The sequence below is a fragment of the Lithobates pipiens genome, unplaced genomic scaffold (assembly GCF_037356315.1).
Source record: "Lithobates pipiens isolate NorthernLeopardFrog02 unplaced genomic scaffold, aLitPip1_a1.2 Scaffold_10, whole genome shotgun sequence".
In the NCBI taxonomy this organism is placed as follows: Eukaryota; Metazoa; Chordata; class Amphibia; order Anura; family Ranidae; genus Lithobates; species Lithobates pipiens.
The window spans coordinates 10281876-10301644 of record NW_027507686.1 but is presented as its reverse complement, the minus strand read 5'-3'; the positions used below and the strand labels follow the sequence as shown (position 1 = coordinate 10301644).

The following is a 19769-nucleotide window of genomic DNA, read 5'->3' as shown; positions in this document are numbered from 1 at the left end:
TTTCCTGTGTTTTTTTTTTTTTTGTTTTTTTTTTTTTCTGGTGAACGAGGAGTGTGACTGGGCTGTCAGATTGATGTGTCATTAGAACCTGGTGTATAATGTAGAGCCTGGTATATGATGTACAGAGCCCGGTGTATAATGTAGAATGTAGAGCCTGGTATATGATGTACAGAGCCCGGTGTATAATGTACAGCCCGGTGTATAATGTAGAGCCTGGTATATGATGTACAGAGCCCGGTGTATAATGTACAGCCTGGTATATGAAGTATAGAGCCCGGTGTATAATGTACAGCCTGGTATATGAAGTATAGAGCCCGGTGTATAATGTACAGCCTGGTATATGATGTACAGAGCCCTGTGTATAATGTACAGCCTGGTATATGATGTACTGCAGGGGACGGAGTTGGTGGATTCTATAAGGGGTGTGGCTTATGAGAAATGGGAGGGGTCAAAAGGGTGGGCGGGGTCTAGCGCCCCCCCATCTTAAAACTTCACCAGCCGCCACTGCACATCACTAAAAGAACACCATACTCACCGTGAAGCATGGTGGTGGCAGCATCATGCTCTGGGGCTCTTTTTCTTCAGCTGGAACAGGGGCCTTAGTCAAGGTAGAGGAAATTATGAACCGTTCCAAATACCAGTCAGCATTGGCATAAAAACCTTCAGGCTTCTGCTAGAAAGCTGAACATGAAGAGGAACTTCAACTTTCAGCATGACAACGACCCAAAGCCTCCATCCGAATCAGCAAATGAATGGCTTCACCAGAAGAAGAGTTTTGGAATGGCCCAGCCAGAGCCACAGACATTAATCCCATTGAAAATCTGTGGAGCGATCTAAAGAGGGCTGTGCACAGGAGATGCCCTCGCAATCTGACAGATTTGGAGTGTTTTTTGCAGAGTGGGCAAATAATGCCAAGTCGAGATGTGCCATGCTGATAGACTCGTACCCAAAAAAGACTGAGCGCTGTAATAAAATAAAAGGGGCTTCAACAAAGTATTCATTTAAGGGTGTGCACACTTATGCAACCATATGATTATTTATTTTTTTGTTTATTTTTACTTCCCTTCACCTAAAAGTTATCAGTTTGTTGTTCAACTGAGTTTAGAGGTCACAATAAAGGTGGAGAAAATCTGAAATTATTTATATTTGTCTCCTCTTCCTTCTTCTTCTTTTTTTTTTTTTTTTTTTTTTTTACATCACAGAAAACCCAAAATTTTTACAGGGGTGTGTAGACTTTTTTTTTTACTATCCATTGTAGATATAGATAGCAAATCTGAATATGAAAAGGTGCAACACACACAGACCCCACCCCAAGCAGAATATTTTTTTATTTTTTTATCATTGCCTCCTGCTGCCTTTTTGGTCTAGACCTGAATGACCTGTGCCTGGTCCTGTAGCCTCCTGGGATACGTAAAGGGTGGGAGGGAAAGAAAATGGCAAATAAAAAAATAATATACCATATACAATTGTGACAAGTCATATTGTAATTGTATGTTCTTGATAATTAACGTTCCTTTTCAATCTACAACTCTAATATTATGTAAAAGGCAATATGGCTACCTGGAGGTGTTCAGATGATATACGGAACCCCCCTCAGAAATATAATTTCCTGCTTGTGTGATTGGTTCACTGATTTCCCCAGAAGTCTGCACTAAGATAGAAGGCAGATTTTGGGCATCCCCTGAAACAAAAATGGTGAGATACTCCCAAAGGGGAAAATCACATCTTAAAGCATGCAGACCCTGCCACTTTCCTCATTAGAGCCTTGCAGGTGCAGCAGCCGATTGATAATTATAAAATCGCTCCCAAAGTTCTGAAGAGCAGCGGTACAGCTGCAAAAATGCTGTATGCAGAATTAAGCTGCGTCAAGGGTTTATATATTTTTATTTTTGACGTGTCAAAATCAATGGTTCCCTATGAGAACCGTCTTAAAGCGGGAGTCTGCCTTTTTTTTATTTTTTTATTTTTTTAAACCAGCAGCTACAAATACTGCAGCTGCTGACTTTTAAAATAAGGACACTTACCTGCCCAGCGCGCCTGCGATGTCGGCACCCGAAGCCGATCTCTCGATCGTCTCTCGGGTGCTGCCGCCGCCATCTTGGGTATGGGAATCAGGAAGTGGAGCCTTGTGGCTTCATTTCCCGGTTCCCTACTGCGCATGTGCGAGTCGCGCTGCGCTATAAGGATGGTCCCCGCTGTCTCTGGGATCCGTGTGTTTCCCAGCAGACAGCGGGGGACCCGCGGGAAGTGGCGTAAATATCCGCAGATTCTGCGGATATCTATGCTGGAAGTGGGTGCAAATACCTGTACTGTACAGGTATCTGCACCCCCCCTCCCCCCTGAAAGGTGCCAATTGTGGCGCCGGAGGGGGGGGGAGGGCTCCAATGAGCGGAAGTTCCACTTTAAGGTGGAGCTCCGCTTTAACTGACCCGGCTTTCAGCTCATTGATTTGAATGGAAGTCGCATCCAAGTTGGTTGATCATGACCTGACTTGTGGCATGTGACTTGTGCTCTGAGGATCTTGAAGGGGAACTCCACACCAAAATGAAAAAAAAAAACAGCATGGGCCCCCCCCCCCCCCCCCCCCCCCCCCCCACAAAAAATCCCTTATCTGAGCATGCAGCACAGTAGGCCAGGAAAATGGAGGGAACAAGCGAGCTTGTTCCCCTCCCGGATCATACCAGGCCACACGCCCTCAACATGGGGTGTGGGTGCTCTGGGGCAGGGGGCTCTGCGCCCCCACCCTAAAGCACCTTGTTTCCATGTTGATGGGGGCAAGGGCCTTTTCCCGTCAACCCTGGCCGGTGGTTGTGGGGGGTCTGCCGGCGGGGGGCTTATTGTAATCTGGAAGCCCACTTTTTAACATTGGGGCGGGACCCCAGATACCGGCCAACCTCCCCATGTGAATGAGTATGGGGTACATTGTACCCCTACCCATTCACCCCTAAAAAAAAAAAAAAAAAGTAAGTGTAGTGTAAATAAAAACAAGATACAGTTTTGTCAAGTCCTTTTTTAAAAAAAATTCCATCCAGTCTTCTTCCTCCCGTCTTCTCTGCCACTGCTGTCTTCTTTGCGCTTGTACAGACGCTTTATTTCTCTGGCGTTGGTAGTGGCTTTGCAGCGCGTTTTTTTTCTATGCATGGGGAAAAGGAAAGGAAAGATAAACAAATATAGCTGGTTGCACAAATGGAAAGGGTCATGTAATAATATCATAATATTTAAGTCTATAATTTAATCTCCTTTTGGTTTTGGATAGAATATAGGAAGGTTAAAACCTCCTGGCAGACTTTTTGTACCATTGGAGAGATTTCCCATTATTTCCAGTTCCTACAAAACGCAACAAGAATAACCCCCGAAATGTAATCAAAATGATGAGAAATCCCCTCTTTGATAGTTCTCACCATTACAGGTGTCCCCATTGGAAGGTTCCCACATCTATCAGATTTCCATCACCCCCATAGGAAGGTATTCCCCAACTATCAAATGTTGGATTTCCGTCACCCCATTGGAAGGTTTCTCCCAACTGTCAAATGTTGGATTTCCGTCACCCCATTGGAAGGTTTCTCCCAACTGTCAAATGTTGGATTTCCGTCACCCCATTGGAAGGTTTCTCCCAACTGTCAAATGTTGGATTTCCGTCACCCCATTGGAAGGTTTCTCCCAACTGTCAAATGTTGGATTTCCGTCACCCCATTGGAAGGTTTCTCCCAACTGTCAAATGTTGGATTTCCGTCACCCCATTGGAAGATTTCTCCCAACTGTCAAATGTTGGATTTCCGTCACCCCATTGGAAGGTTTCTCCCAACTGTCAAATGTTGGATTTCCATCACCCCATTGGAAGATTTCTCCCAACTGTCAAATGTTGGATTTCCGTCACCCCATTGGAAGGTTTCTCCCAACTATCAAATGTTGGATTTCTATCACTAGCTATTATGTATACTGCAACAATTTTTCTTAAACATAAAAAAATAAGGACCTTTTTGTAATGGTGGTGTTTATAACTCACTGCCATCTTTTTGTTTTCTAGGTGGCGCTGTGGGAGGATTATTGGGCGCCTGGATGTCCAGCGGTCAGTTCAAGCCACTCCCTCAGATACTTATGGAGATGCCCCCTGTCCAGCAGCAGAAGCTTTGTGAAAACATCTACACCATCATCGGCAACTTGGACTGGACCGATGCTACTCAACTCATCATGCTGGTCATGGGCAATGCCTCCTTACAACAGAAGGTGTCAGCCGCACTCATCAGCTACGTGTCCCAGGAGCTGAAAGGGGAGATTCAGTTTGGAGACTAGATGGTTGCTCAATCGTTTTATTACTGCCGAAAGCGCACCCATGATTAGCTAGGAAACCCAACAGTGTAGAGAAGGTAAAGGGAGGCAGATGCTGTACTTGGATATTCCAGTAAGGAAGATTTTAGTGTAATTTTGAAGTGTAAGATTTAAAACGATCTGCTGCTTAGTGAATAGAAGCTCCAAGTTGCATAGTAGGTGAGGTTGAAAAAAGACACAAGTCCATCAAGTCCAACCTATGTGTGTGATTATAGGTCACTAGTTGATCTAGATCAGGGATATGCAATTAGCGGACCTCCAGCTGTTGCAGAACTACAAGTCCCATGAGGCATAGCAAGACTCTGACAGCAATAAGCATGACACCCAGAGGCAGAGGCATGATGGGACTTGTAGTTTTGCAACAGCTGGAGGTCCGCTAATTGCATATCCCTGATCTGGAGGACTGAGGATTGACCACTTAGGCCTCCAGTTCTGCCTCATAATAGACATGTGTTTCCTTCCTTAAAGTTCACCCTAAAACTAAAATCTCTAAATCTACAGGCCTCCACGATCTAAGACTAGCCCTGTGAGGAAGTCGCTATACATACCCTTTTTTTTTTTTTTTTTTAAGTCGCTCTGGTCCGGTCTCCAGCGGTGGAAGCTCTGTGCAGGACACGGCCGTGAAATGCCAGGGAAGTGACTTCACCCGTAGACCTACTATGGAGCTTCCGTGGCAGCCACCTCCCCGGCGAAGCCAACGCTTCCAGCTCGGCATGGGACCGGACCGGGGTGGCTTCTGAAAAGGTATGTATAGTGGTTTCTTCTTCACAGAGCTAGATAGATTAGTCCTAGATTGTGGATGCATGTACATTTAGAGATTTTAGAGTTAGGGGGTGGACTTCTACTTTATATAGAAACTGAATTCTGAAAGAAGACATATGGCAAAGAACTAGTCCCCAGTATTGTCTGTGGCCTCTCTGCAGCTGTTCTTTCTCTATTACTGACTTACCATGTCTTGGTCTGCACTGTCTCTGTGTGGGCGGCCATCTTGGTAAAGGCAGGGCTTTGCTTCCTCATGGAAGAGCCTCCAGCATGGAGAACCTTTAGCAGCATCACCAAATCTCACTTTAGCTTTACTAGGACGAGCCCTCAGAGGTAACCGTGCCTTAGATCTTACGCTGCAGATACACAGCTCTGCGGCTATAGACACACCAGTGCCTAGGCACACTCACATACCAGGATATGGACTGCTATTTTTCAGCAGGAATTCCAGACAATCTGTTTTTATTTTCCGAGTACTGCTTGGGCACAATTAACATTTCTTGATGTCGTCTATACCATAGCAAATCTACACTTTTTGAGTTCAGTTCCTCTTCAAACAGACGTAGAAAAAGGGGCAGCCAAAGCAGCAGAAGAGCAAACAGATGAGTACAAGCCGAGGGCAATCAAGTCAACCTGTTGCTAAGCTTTGCATGCAAAAATCAGTTTTAAAGAAATCCTGCTACCTTACCTATGTAGAGCAAAGTGACCATGTTTCCGCAAAGGTGCCCCCCCCCAACTACCATGAGGGTCTGTCAGTGTCAATGGCATTGGTTTGAAAGGCCTCGGAGAGCATTAGGAATTAATTGACAAGTGCGTCTGACCTGTGATTGACTTGCTTCAAGCAGGTTTAGCATTCCTATACACTTGTATTGAGATGCAAAACCCACTTGCAATGAACAAAAGTCTATCGACACCTGCCCTTCTACCCAGCTGACCTTCACCCCCATGCAGCTCTTTCCTCCCTCACAGGCAGCACTGAAATCGGTGGTGTCAGTACCCAGAGGTAGATGACTTTGCTCTTCTGGATGTGTGACAGCGCAGGGGCTTATTAATTGGCTGCTAGGCTTGTACTTTGTCTCAGAGGTGAAGGTCATATGCCCCCCCCCCCAAACCCTAAAGTGGTGGTCTCCAAACTGCGGCCCGTGGGCCAGGGGTGACTCTTTGCTTTGTCTTTATTTAACCTTTAGGTGCTATTCCTCCTACTGACACCATAGATGGAGCGATGTGCCTCCGACTGACGCCATAGACGTGGGCGCTGCGCCTCCCGACTGACGCCATAGACGGGGGCGCTGCGCCTCCCGACTGACGCCATAGACGGGGGCGCTGCGCCTCCCGACTGACGCCATAGTCGGGGGCGCTGCGCCTCCCCACTGACGCCATAGTCGGGGGCGCTGCGCCTCCCCACTGACGCCATAGTCGGGGGCGCTGCGCCTCCCCACTGACGCCATAGTCGGGGGCGCTGCGCCTCCCCACTGACGCCATAGTCGGGGGCGCTGCGCCTCCCCACTGACGCCATAGTCGGGGGCGCTGCGCCTCCCCACTGACGCCATAGTCGGGGGCGCTGCGCCTCCCCACTGACGCCATAGTCGGGGGCGCTGCGCCTCCCCACTGACGCCATAGTCGGGGGCGCTGCGCCTCCCCACTGACGCCATAGTCGGGGGCGCTGCGCCTCCCCACTGACGCCATAGTCGGGAGCGCTGCGCCTCCCCACTGACGCCATAGTCGGGAGCGCTGCGCCTCCCCACTGACACCATAGACGGGGGCGCTGTGCCTCCCAACTGACACCACAGATGGATTAGAGATGGAGATTATTCTTCCCACTAATGCCAATACCTCCTACTGTCCACAGGCATTATGTCATTATTTTCTCCCTGCTGACCACCAAGCCTTTTCTACTCCCACTGCTCACAATCTGGCCCTTTGCTTAGAAAGTTTTGGAGACCCCCCTGCCCTAAAATAACAGCTGGTGTCACTGGCTATAAATAAGGGGGCGCTGGTAAGGTGAGAATGAGGGGGGAGGAGGGGGGCTTTTGCACAGACAAGGCATTGTTAAGGTGACAGGGTCTCTTTAAAGTAAATCTGCTCTTTTATCCATGCAAAACCATCGCAAAAGGTTGACTTGACGTGACAAAACGCACTGAAACCTCCAGGAACAAGTCCAGCATCTCCCTTCTTCATCTACCTCTTTGGAAGCGTATGGAGTCACCTGGAAACAGTCTTTTAATCATGGCTGATGCACTTGAATCATCTTTTTTTTTTTTTCTTAAATCTCATCAGGCCTGTAATATGATGGCAGCTGAAGGTAGACCTGTCTGTGTTGCATATAGCAGCCAATGAAATGCTTTTATTTCCTTTTTATCTGCTTTGGAAAATGACAATGGGGTTTGATTGGCCGCTATTGACTACAGACAATTCTTTGGGATCTTCCGATCCTCATAAGGCCCGGTTCACACCTTTGCAGGTTGCAGGTTGCATGTTTCGGGTGCATTTTGCATTTTTTTTTTCAATACACGTTTTTTCATCCTTTGAAGTCTATGGAACCAAAAACCAGAAAAAGTCCATAAAATGCAAAAAATGTGAACTACATCCATAGGAAACCATGCTGAACAGACTGTAGTGTGTTTCTGCAAAACTGAAAACGCACTAAAAAAAAAATGCCTAGGTGTGAACCGGACCTGAATAAACGTTGGTGCCAAAGGGAAGCCAAGGTGCTCCCTGATTCGGCCAATCAGATGTGAGCTGAAAGAGTCCCATTGGCTGCCAGTGGGCAATAAAAAACAAAAACAAATAGGAACAACCTGAAATTTTAGGCGACCAATCAGATTGCAGCTGTTTGGTTTTTGTAGCAGATGAAGGCAGCAACTGATTGGTTTCTGTGAATAATACTGACATTTTTTTCTTCAGTTCCTATAACCGAATCTGCCCGACACCTAAGCTGGTTATACAAATGGTTCTATTTTATGTTGAAAGAGTAGAATATATCAGTTCTTATTTTTATTATTACCGTACACTTGGACTTCATGCTTTTGCTGTCAACTGCCTTATTTTAGCATTTTTGAATGATAAGGTTGGCAACTAATACGCTATATTACCAAAAGTATTGGGACACCTGCCTTCACATGAACTTTAATGACATCCCAGTCTTAGTCTGTAGGGTTCAATGTTGAGTTGGCTCCGCCCTTTGCAGCTATAACAGCTTCAACTCTTCTGGGAAGGCCGTCCACAAGGTTTAGGAGTGTGTCTATGGGAATGTTTGACCATTCTTCCAGAAGGGCATTTGTTGGTTAAGGCACTGATGTTGGGTGAGAAGGCCTGGCTCACAGTCTCTTCTCTAAGGTGTTCTATTAGGTTGAGGTCAGGACTCTGTGCAGGCCAGTCAAGTTCCTCCACCCCAAACTTGCTCATCCATGTCTTTATGGACCTTGTTTTGAGCACTGGTGGGCAGTCATGTTGGAACAGGAAGGGCCGTCCCCAAACTGTTCCCACAAAGTTGGGAACATGAAATTGTCCAAAAGGCCTTGGTATGCCTGATTTGTGACGCCTTAAGAGTTCCCTTCACTGGAACTAAGGGGCCAAACCCAACCCCTGAAAAACAACCCCCACACCATAATTGGAGCAGTGCACAAAGCAAGGTCCATAAAGACATGGATGAGTGAGTTTGGGGTGGAGGAACTTGACTGGTCCTGTCCTCAACTGGATAGAACACCTTAAAATGGAGACTGTGAGCCACGGCCTCCTCGTCCAACATCAGTGTCTGACCTCACAAATGTCCTTCTGGAAGAATGGTCAAACGTCCCCATAGACACCCTCCTAAACCTTGTGGACGGCCTTCCCAGAAGAGTTGAAGCTGTTATAGCTGCAAAGGGCGGAGCCAACTCAATATTGAACCCCACGGACTAAGACTGGGATGCCATTAAAGTTCATGTGCGTGTAAAGGCAGGTGTCCAAATATATATAATATAGTGTAGTATAAAATCTCATATGTTGCTGACCCTTAAGTTCAGCAGGAACCGGACGAAATTTAGTCCATTTATGGGCAGGCTGGTTGTACTGAATTCGATCTATTGATTGACTTCAGTACACACCAGCCTGTCAGATTTTTTTTTTTTCCTACGATTACTGCTGCCGGCCATAGCCAGCAGCAGCAATCGTATTCTGATGACGGGGAAACCTCCCACTGTCAGAATACATTCACTCTGTGGGAGGGATTTGCCCATCAACACTGACTGTGTTAATGGGGGGGGGGATCAAATTACTTTCTTTCCTGCAACCCGTGGTTGTATGGCCTGTATGTATGGCCTGCCTTACAGTCATGTGACATTAGGCTGCTCATATCAGTGTTTGTTTCAATCAACTGAGCCTTTAACTGGCAATACCAATGCAACTTCAGTATCCTAATGCTAATAATTTATATATGATGACATTTTTTGTTCCTTGGGCAGAAATTTGAATAGTAGATGGTGAAAGTTTTACAGTGAGATTTGTGTAACTGACAGAACCCGCTTTCCTATAACATCTGCCGTAGTTTGGAGGTTGGAGTTGGTGGAGGTCTGTCGTCTTCGTCCTCGTCTTCGTCCTCTTCCTCTTCCTCTTCTTCGTCCTCGTCTTCGTCCTCTTCTTCTTCCTCTTCCTCCTCCTATAAAATAACTATAAGCCCTTGTACACACAGTCGGACATTCCGACGGAAAATGTCCGATTGGACCGTGTTGTCGGATAATCCGACAGTGTGTGGGCTCCATCGGACTGTTTCCGTCGGAATATCCGACCAACAAAGTTTTAGAGCTGGGCTATAAAACTTTCCGACAACATGATCCGATTGGACTTTGTCCGATCGGAATTCTCTACACACAATCGGACAAAGTGCCACGCATGCTCAGATCAAATTCCTACACCAAAGCTATTGGCTACTAGCCTGAACGTAGTCCCGTCGTAACTAAGACCCCTTTCACACTGGGGCGTTTTTCAGGCGTTTTTCATGCGCTTTAGCGTTTAAAGAAGCTGCAACTGCAATCCCAATGTAAAAGCCCGAGTGCTTTCACACTGAGGCGCTGCGCTGGCAGGGCGTCAAAAAAAGTCCTGCAAGCAGCTTCTTTGCAGCGCTTTTGGAGCGGTGAATACAACACTCCAAAAGCGCCCCTTCCCATTGAAATCAATGGGAAGCGCCTGTAAAACGCCTGAAAAACGCTATTAGCAGGAGCGTTTTGTGGGCGCTTTTAACCCTGTATTTGGCCACTAGCAGGGGTTAAAAGCGCCCCAATAGCGCTCAAAAAATGCTGGTAAAGCGCTGCTAGTTTATGCAGCACTTTACGAGCGTTTTTCGGGCGCTGACATTGTGAAAGGGCTCTTAAAGCACTTGGGCTTTCACATTGGGACTGCAGATGAGTCTTCTTTCAAGCGCTTTACAGGCGCTTTTTTTTAACGCTAAAGCGCCTGAAAAACGCCTGAAAAACACCCCATTGTGAAAGGGGTCTAAATAACGTCATCACGTTACGTACGATTGGATTTTCCAACAACTTTGTCCGACCGTGTGTATGCAACATCAGTTTCGGACAAAATCCGTTGGACAAAATCCGATGGATTTTGTTGTCGGAATGTCCGACTGTGTGTACAAGGGTTTGGAGTCCACCAGCATTCTAACCCATACCCCCCACCCCCACTATTCCTGTTTTAGGAAATCTTTTTCTACCTTAACCAAAAAATAGGGAGTTGATTTGCTGTCTGTGCAGAATGAGAACTTTCTACCTCTCCAGATTATGGAGGGTCCTTTTGAGATCGATTAATGCACAGGAGAGGAGACGTGATGAGGGCAGATGGAAACACGAGGGCAACACAGTGAATTATTTTTATTTATTTTTTCTTAACTTGCATTTGAGCTCCTTTTTATTTTCTAGACATTTCAATGCAAAAGCCTTGAGCAACTGAAAGAGAAATGAAAGCAACTAAAATGCATGTTATTTGACTTCCTTCTAACTATGAAGTGGACCATACCAACTAGACATGTGCACCGAAAAAAATTCGTTCATTTTCTTTTTTTTTTTTTCTTTTTTCGGAAATGCGAAAATTTCTAAAATTTGAAGATCTGAAAGAAAATCCAGTAAAATTTGAAATAACTAACTAATAAGAACTAACTATTAAATTATAGGTATTGGAATTTCCTTCTAAATTCGGCTGTTTGTGAGCATAAAGACTATGAATTTAACTGAAGTTACAAATTATCTGAAATAAATGAATGCTGCATCTAAACAAATGGAATGGAACAAATAAATAATAAAAAGGTTTTATTATTGTTGTTTATTATGATTAGATCGTTACGTTCCATTCTTTTTTAGATATGGCATTCATTATTTCATATAATTCGTAACTTTGGATAAACTCGTACTCGTTACGTTCACTAAAACAGCCAAATTTCAAAGGAAATTCCAATACCTATAATTTAATAGTTATTATTTCGTTATTTAGAATTTTACTAACATTCTTTATTTTTTTTATTTTCTTCAAATTTTTGAATTTCCGGAATTCGGAAATTCGAAATTCAGAAATTCGAATACCTATAACTTAATAGTTATTATTAGTTAGTTCAGATTTTCGGGTTTTTTGAATTTTTTCATTCTTTTGAACTTTTCAGATTTTCATTCTTATTTTCCGAACTTCGAAAATTCAGAACTTCTTGGAAATTCTGTAAATTCGAAAAAAAATAATAATTCGGAACTAAATAAATTGCACATGTCTAATACCAACCCTAATGGAATTACACTATAGGCCCCACAATTTTGTTGACTCCTTACCATCATACCTATCTGAACTTGTTGGACGTCCCATTCCAAAACCTTGGGCATTAATACGGAGCTGTACTGGCCTCCACTCTTCTGAGAAGGATATCCACAAGATTTTCAGGGTGTCTCTGTGGAATTGTGTGCCCACTCGAGCACTGGAGTGGTCAGGTACGGAGGTTGGAGAAGAAGACTGGACTCACTATGGGCAAAACAATTCACTCCAAAAAGGTTGAGATCGGTGCTCTGCGCAGATCACTTGAGTTCTTTCACACCAAATTGGTCAAACCGTGTCCTTATGGAGCTGGCCTTGTAGACAGAGGTACGGTCATACTGGAAAAGAAAGACATTCACCAAATTGGTGTAACAATATTGGAAAGCGCACAATTGTCTACAATATCATTGTATGCTGTAGTATTAATACCAGTAACTGGAAATAATCACAATCATTTGGAGGGTGTCCCATATACTTTTGGCCATATGGATGGTGTGTTGGTCAGGTGCTGACAAACTTTTTGGAAATATATAATGTGTGCATTATTTAGTAATTTAGAGATACAACCTGCCGCCTTTCAGACCTCAGAATAAAGCGGCAACGTGTATTGCAAAACCAAGGGAAGTCCTAGGCTCCTCCTCATCACTAATGTGCAATATGACATCCAAGAGGGAACCTGGAAGGACTACCCTCACATCACTGACCCCTGCACTCTTCATTAGTTAATCCTTACCTCCTGCTTTCTGTGTTGCATAAGACCGAAGATTGCATTGCATACTACTGACCTCTGCACTCTGCCTTACTACTGACCCCTAAACTCCGCATTAGGTTCTCCTGTCCCCTGCTTTCTGCATTACTACTGACCTCCACATTTTATACTACTAGCCCCTTCACTCTTCATTACTACTAAACCCTGCATTGTATACTACTGGCCCCTGCACTCTTCCTTACTACTGACCTCTACTTTATATACTACTAGCCCCTGCACTATTCATTTCTACCTTCCTCTACATTATACACCACTAGCCCCTACACTCTTGATTACAACCGACCTCTACAATATATATTACTAGCTCCAGCAGTTTTCATTACTTCCGACCTCTACATTATATACTGCTAGCCCCTGCACTCTTCATCATTATTATTAATGTCAATATTATTATACAGGATTTATATAGCGCCAACAGTTTGCATCACTTTACAAAATGAAGACCGACATTACAGTTACATTACAATTTGGTACAAGAGGATCGGAGGGCCCTGCTCATTAGGGTCAATTTGTACAAAAAGGTAGTAGCTGTGGGGGATGAGCTGATGGAGAAAGTAAAACAGTGTATTAGTTAGAAGCAGCATAGGCTTCTTTTAAAGAGAAGGGTTTTAAGGGATCGTCTAAAGACTGATAGATTAGGGGACAGTCGGACAGATTGGGGTAGGGAGTTCCAAAGGATGGGAGAAGCTCTGGAGAAATCCTGTAGGCAAGTATGGGAGGAGGTGACAAGGGAGCTAGAGAGCAGGAGGTCTTGGGAGGACCAAAGAGAGCTTCTTGGTTTGGTATTATGAGACTAGGTCAGTGATGTAGCTGGGGGCAGAGTTATGGATGGCTTTGTAAATTATTGTTAGTACTTTGAATTTTATTCGTTGGGTAAGTGGAAGCCAGTGCAGGGACTGGCAGAGAGGGGTGGAGGACACTGAATGGTTGGTAAGGTGGATGAGTCTTGCAGCGGCATTCATTATGGACTGAAGGGGGGATAGTGTTATAAAGGTAGTCCAATGAGGAGGGTGTTGCAGTAGTTATTACTACTGCCCTGTGCGTCATATACTACGAGCCCCTGCACTCTTTATTACTACTGCTCTCTGCGTTCTATATTGCCTCCCCCCAAAGTCTTCCTCCCCACCCCCAAAGTCTTCCTCCCCACCCCCAAAGTCTTCCTCCCCACCCCCAAAGTCTTCACCCCCCCCCCCCCAAAATCTCATCCCCTAAACTCTGCCTTGCTCGGTACTGACTCCTGAACTTTTCAAACCTCCCGTATGTTGTAATGTGGCCTTGCTGGGTTAAAAAAAAAAAAGCGATCTTTGATTTCTTTTATGCTGTTTAGACAGATCTCCACCTCTCCAGGGTTGCCAACCTCCATTATTACCGGCAGAACTTAGATCACCTTTCGTTGCCTTGATGTCCATATAGAACGAGCACAAAATTTGTAGAACAAGTTTACAAACCATGTTGCAATGTGATACATCTACAATGTACCTTTTGCTGTGTTTTTAAAGTGTGAAAATGATTTTGTCGGTGTTCTCTTTTATGTAATCGTCATCATAAATCTCCTAATTTTATTAATCTTCATCTGCTGGAGGAATTTAGATATTGAACTAATTGTAAATAAGGAGTGTGTGAGTGACTGGATATGCAACTATCATATAGTTCTAATTTTGTCTTTGGTGAGGACATGATTTATTTGTTCTATAAATAAATGCAAAGAAAATATAAAATTGTTAAAAGTTTTGCGGTTTATCTCAATAAAATATTGAATTTTGAGAGAAGGAATTGCTGTGTGATAGATCCAAAGGATCCCCAAAATCCAATTCATCAGGGATGGGGGGGGGGGGGGGGGTCACCTAATTTTTTTTTTCTCTCCCCTGATACCCATCTGGAGGTGTAGTAATTAAAATATAAATGACGTATCTGAGGCTGAATTCACACAGCTTTAACACAAGGGCACACAAGTGTTTTTATTTTGCCTATGGGGCTCTCATTTTCTAATCCTATTGTACTTAAAGCAAAACTAAAATCACAGTATTTACCTCCTCTGCATGCAACATCAGCCATCCCATCACAGAGGCACCAAGCCGGCAATGTAAACGGGACCAAGCATGACCAGCTCAGTGTATGTGCCACAGAAGACTGCAAACAAGCAGGTAGGTTTATTTTTATTTTATTTTTTTTGCATGTCTCTCCTGGCATAAATAACTTGCCTGCTTCTAAGCATGGTACTATTGACTTTAGTTCTGCCCCAAAGGGCCTGGTATGGGTTGAGGGGTGGATCCCACGCCGTTTTTTTGGGGGGGGGGGGGGTTCCACATTTTTGTATTGCCAGAAATGTGTTTTTTATTTTTATTACATTTAGCTGTTCGTAAGGAACCCCTCCCCCCCTCAAAAAAAAAAAATGGAGCACCAGCTGCCACTGCTTCACATCCAGTTCCTGTGATGCCGCATACACCCGACCGGACTTTCCGGCAGACCAGGTCTGAAGGGAATAGTCCGTCGAACAATACGATCGTGAGTGGGCTAATTTGATAGTTTTTCGGGGGAAAAAAAATCAGACAGACCAAGAAATAAAACACGTTTCAAATCTATCTTACATAGTTACATAGTTAGTCAGGTTGAAAAAAGACACAAGTCCATCCAGTTCAACCACAAAAAAAAAAAAATATAATAAATATCATAACTGACTCAAATTCAACAGACTAAAATCGGGAAAACCGTTCGTCTGTGTGCTGGTCTGACGGACCAAATACGACGCAAGAGAAGCTATTGGCTACTGGCTATTGTTTGTTTAGTCCCGTTTACGTCATCACGTTCAAAACTAACGGACTTGCGAACGGACTTCCGTCCGTTTGTGTGCGGTCTAGTCCGTTTGTTCGGAAAGTCAGTGGGAATTCCGCCGAAAGTCCGTCGGACCTAGTTTGCCAGTAAAGTCCAGTCGTCTATACGCGGCATGACATTAAATTTTACATATCCCCCTCACTATTTGTCCTGATCACTAATGTCGCGTACACACGACCGGAATCATGTCATCGGATATTCCGATCGCGTGTGGGGCTTCATCTTTCATCTTTTTTTTTTTTTATTCTGACGGACCTGGAAATAGAACATGTTTTAAATCTTTCCGACGGAATCGATTCCTATCGGGAAAACCGCCCGTATGTATGCTGTTCCGATGGACCAAAAACGAAGCAAGGGCAGCCATTGGCTACTGGCTATTGAATTTCCTTTTCTAGTCCCGTCGTACGTGTTGTACATCACCGCATTCTAGACGAACAGACTTTGGAGTGATCGTGTGTGGGCAAGTCCGTTTCAGCGGAACTCAGTCGGAATGACCGTCAGAGTATATTCTGAGGGAAAAAACGGTCGCGTGTACGCGGCATAAGAGACACAATCTCCCCAGTGCTGTCGTAAACAGCAAAAGCCTTACAGAAGTTCTACCCATCCTGACTGTATTTAAAGGATATGTAAACCCAGCATTTCATATTCCTGATGTGTCTGCTGTACCGTGTACTTGTATGAGAAAGTCTTCTGTTCATTTTGTATTGCTGCCTTTGTGTGAAATCCCTCGTGTTTATGCCTTTCCTATTAAAAACTGACTACACTAGGCATGAGAAAACAGCATGGTCACCACTGTACTGCCACTGCAGGCAAGCTCACACAAGAAAAAGGGAACCTCATAGTGTAGTAAATAAAAACTTGCCAAGGTTTATTAAAACGATTGTACTTGCATCCGGATAAAGAAAACAGCTTAGGCAAGCAACCATAGCGGGGCTCACTGCACTTCAGGTTTCGGCTACGTCACCCGACCCCACCTAACACGTATCGTCACGGGACTTCCTCAGGGGAGACAGACACTCAGGCTCTGGCTGCCACATGCAGCCTCTCTGACCCCTGCAGACCTCCTGTTTCTCTTGGGTGGAGCCCTAAGGTATTCCTAAATATCAATTATCCACTTCCCAACTTCCCCATGGCAGATTTACTGCTATAGGGTGGCCCCGCTGTGCAGCATGACGTATATATGCGAGCCTGCACTTCTGGGTATCGGGCACAAGTGCGCACCGCACTGCTCACCAAAGCACAGCCCAAATTAAATTCTCCTGCTCCTGACAATCACAGCAATATCATACCACATATGTGTATGTTCATTGTATACATAGTACAGGCCGAAAACAATCGTGCACATTTAGACTTGTTAACAGTTGTGAACTACTCCACACCCCACCTCACAGACAGGTGCTGCTTCTTTTCTGGCCTTTTCAAGACTCCCTTGCATGCGGCTTAACCCTTTCAGGACCAAAGTCCCTATAATCAGGGTTTGGAGGTACTTTTCCACCCACAGTTTCTCTAAACCTGTAAATTCTGGGGCCCAAATGAGGACTTGCCAATCCTGAATTAACTGTAAATGAGTTCTCTCCAACTGGTCTAACCTGGAACCTCTCATCCTACAAGGGTGAGAACCCCTGACTGCTCAAAATACATACAAGTAACCCCCCATAAAGTTACCACTACCCAAATAACAGGGTGATATACCACCCGTTCAGGACCCACCCCTGGTGCCCTGTACAATGTACATAAGAAAGAAATATACAGACTACAGTGTACCCATCTTCTGATGGCTCCTTCTAGCAGGATAATGCACCATGTCACAAAGCTCCAATCATCTCACCATTGGACAATGAGGTCACTGTCCTCCAATGGCCTCAACACTCACCAGATCTCAATCCAATAGAGCTCCACACTCACCAGATCTCAATCCAATAGAGCTCCACACTCACCAGATCTCAATCCAATAGAGCTCCTTTGGGATGTGGTAGAATCTATGCCACAAAGAAGGAAGGCAGTTCTGAAGGCAAAAGGGGTCCAACCCAGTACTAGCAATGTGTAACTAATAAAGTGGCGGGTGAGTGAATACTGTATATGTTTTATATAACATATAGTGTGTGTGTATCTCACAAGAGAGTACACCCCTCACGTTTTTGGAAATATTTTGTTTTCTCTTTTCATGTGACAACACCAAAGAAATTACACTTTGCTACAATGTAAAGTAGTGAGTGTACAGCTTGTATAACAGTGTCAATTTGCTGTCCCCTCAAAAATAACTCAACACACAGCCATTAATGTCTAAACCGCTGGCAACAAAAGTGAGTACACCCCTAAGTGAAAATGTCCAAATTGGGCCCAATTGGCTGTTTTCGCTCCCCAGTGTCATGTTAGTGGTACAAGGTCTCAGGTGTGAATGGGGAGCAGGTGTGTTAAATTTGGTATTATCGCTCTCACTCTTTCATACTGGTCACTGGAAGTTCAACATGGTACCTCATGGCAAAGAACTCTGAGGATCTGAAAAAAAGAATTGTTGCTCTACATAAAGATGGCCTAGATAATAAGAAGATTGCCAAGACTCTGAAACTGAGCTGCAGCACGGTGTCCAAGACCATACAGCGGTATAACAGGACAGGTTCCCCTCAGAACAGGCCTCACCATGGTCCACCAAAGAAGTTGAGGTCACGTGCTCAGCGTCATATCCAGAGGTTGTCTTTGGGAAATAGATGTATGAGTGCTGCCAGCATTGTTGCAGAGGTTGAAGGGGTGGGGTGGGTCAGCCTGTCAGTAATCAGACCATACGCCTCACACTGCATCAAATTGGTCTGCATGGCTGTCATTCCAGAATGAAGTCTAAAGATGATGCACAAGAAAGTCCACAAACAGTTTGTTGAAGACAAGCAGACTAAGGACATGGATTACTGGAGCCATGTCCTGTGGTCTGATGAGACCAAGATGAACTTATTTGGTTCAGATGGTGACTAGCGTGTGTGGGGGCAACCAGGTGAGGAGGACAAAGACAAGTGTGTCTTGTCTACAGTCAAACATGGTGGTGGGAGTGTCATGGTCTGGGGCTGCATGAGTGCTGCCGGCACTGGGGGGCTACAGATCATTGAGGGGACCATGAATGCCAACATGTACTGTGACATACTGAAGCAGAGCATCATCCCCTCCCTTCAGAGACTGGGCCGCAGGGCAGTATTCCAACATGATAACCACCCCAAACACACCTCCAAGATGACCACTGCCTTGCTAAAGAAGCTGAGGGTAAAGGTGATGGACTGGCCAAGCATGTCTCCAGACCTAAACCCTATTGATCATCTGTGGGACATCCTCAAACAGAAGGTGGAGGAGAGCAAGGTCTCCAACATCCACCAGCTCTGTGATGTCATCATGGAGGAGGGGAAGAGGACTCCAATGGTGACCTGTGACGCTCTGGTGACCTCCATGCCCAAGAAGGTTAAGGCAGTGCTGGAAAATAATGGCGGCCACACAAATAATTGACACTTTGGGCCCAATTTGGACATTTTCACTTAGGGGTGTACTCACTTTTGTTGCCAGCGGTTTAGACATTAATGGCTGTGTGTTGAGTTATTTTGAGGGGACAGGAAATTTACACTGTTATACAAGCTGTACACTCACTACTTTACATTGTAGACAAGTGTCATTTCTTCAGTGTTGTCACATGAAAAGAGAGAAGAATTATATAGAAGATATTTACACAAATGTGAGGGGTGTACTTACTTTTGTGAGATACTGTGTGTGTTTATGTGTATGTGTGTGTGTATATGTGTGTGTGTGTGTGTGTATATATATATATATATACACACTAGTAAATGTTTATTATTCATATCCAGGGTATGGGCTGGCCTGGAGTTACACACCCTGTACAGTAACATACCTGAGTGTTGTTTATGCTATGGAGATAAAACAGATTTATATTTGTGCTGTCTTTACATCTGCGTTGGACTCTGTGCCTACGGAACATAAAACTTATCAGGGATTTGCTCCTTGTACCTAAATGTGACATCATAAACGTTTATTGAGGGTGATAGAGGTTTGCCATTCACTATATATAAATGCGTTGGATTGTTTCGGTCCCTCTGCCCTGCTCCAGTGGTGACCCATCCTGTACCTGCACCCACGTGACATGGACACACCTAGAAGCTTTCAGATTGGACTTTACCAATATGAGGAAAGCTCTTGAAAACAAAAAGTGCCAATCTCAGTATAGCCTTTTTTGCTTTCCTTTATCTGCAGTATTCATCCTGAGAAGGGAGGCAAAAGTCTGTGAAAATGGGGGAGCAATGGTCTACCCGGTGGCTTAAAG

General features: G+C 44.7%; 1 protein-coding gene across 1 annotated transcript; it reads left to right on the top strand.

Annotated features, from left to right (window-relative positions):
- Window positions 1–4026: 4026 nt before the first annotated feature.
- On the top strand, window positions 4027–7486 carry CUNH19orf12 (chromosome unknown C19orf12 homolog; the record flags this gene model as incomplete). Its single annotated transcript, XM_077451490.1, is given in 1 exon segment — window positions 4027–7486. A coding segment is annotated over 1 exon segment (267 nt), but the record flags the coding sequence as incomplete, so codon positions are not given.
- Between the last annotated feature and the right edge of the window lie 12283 nt (window positions 7487–19769).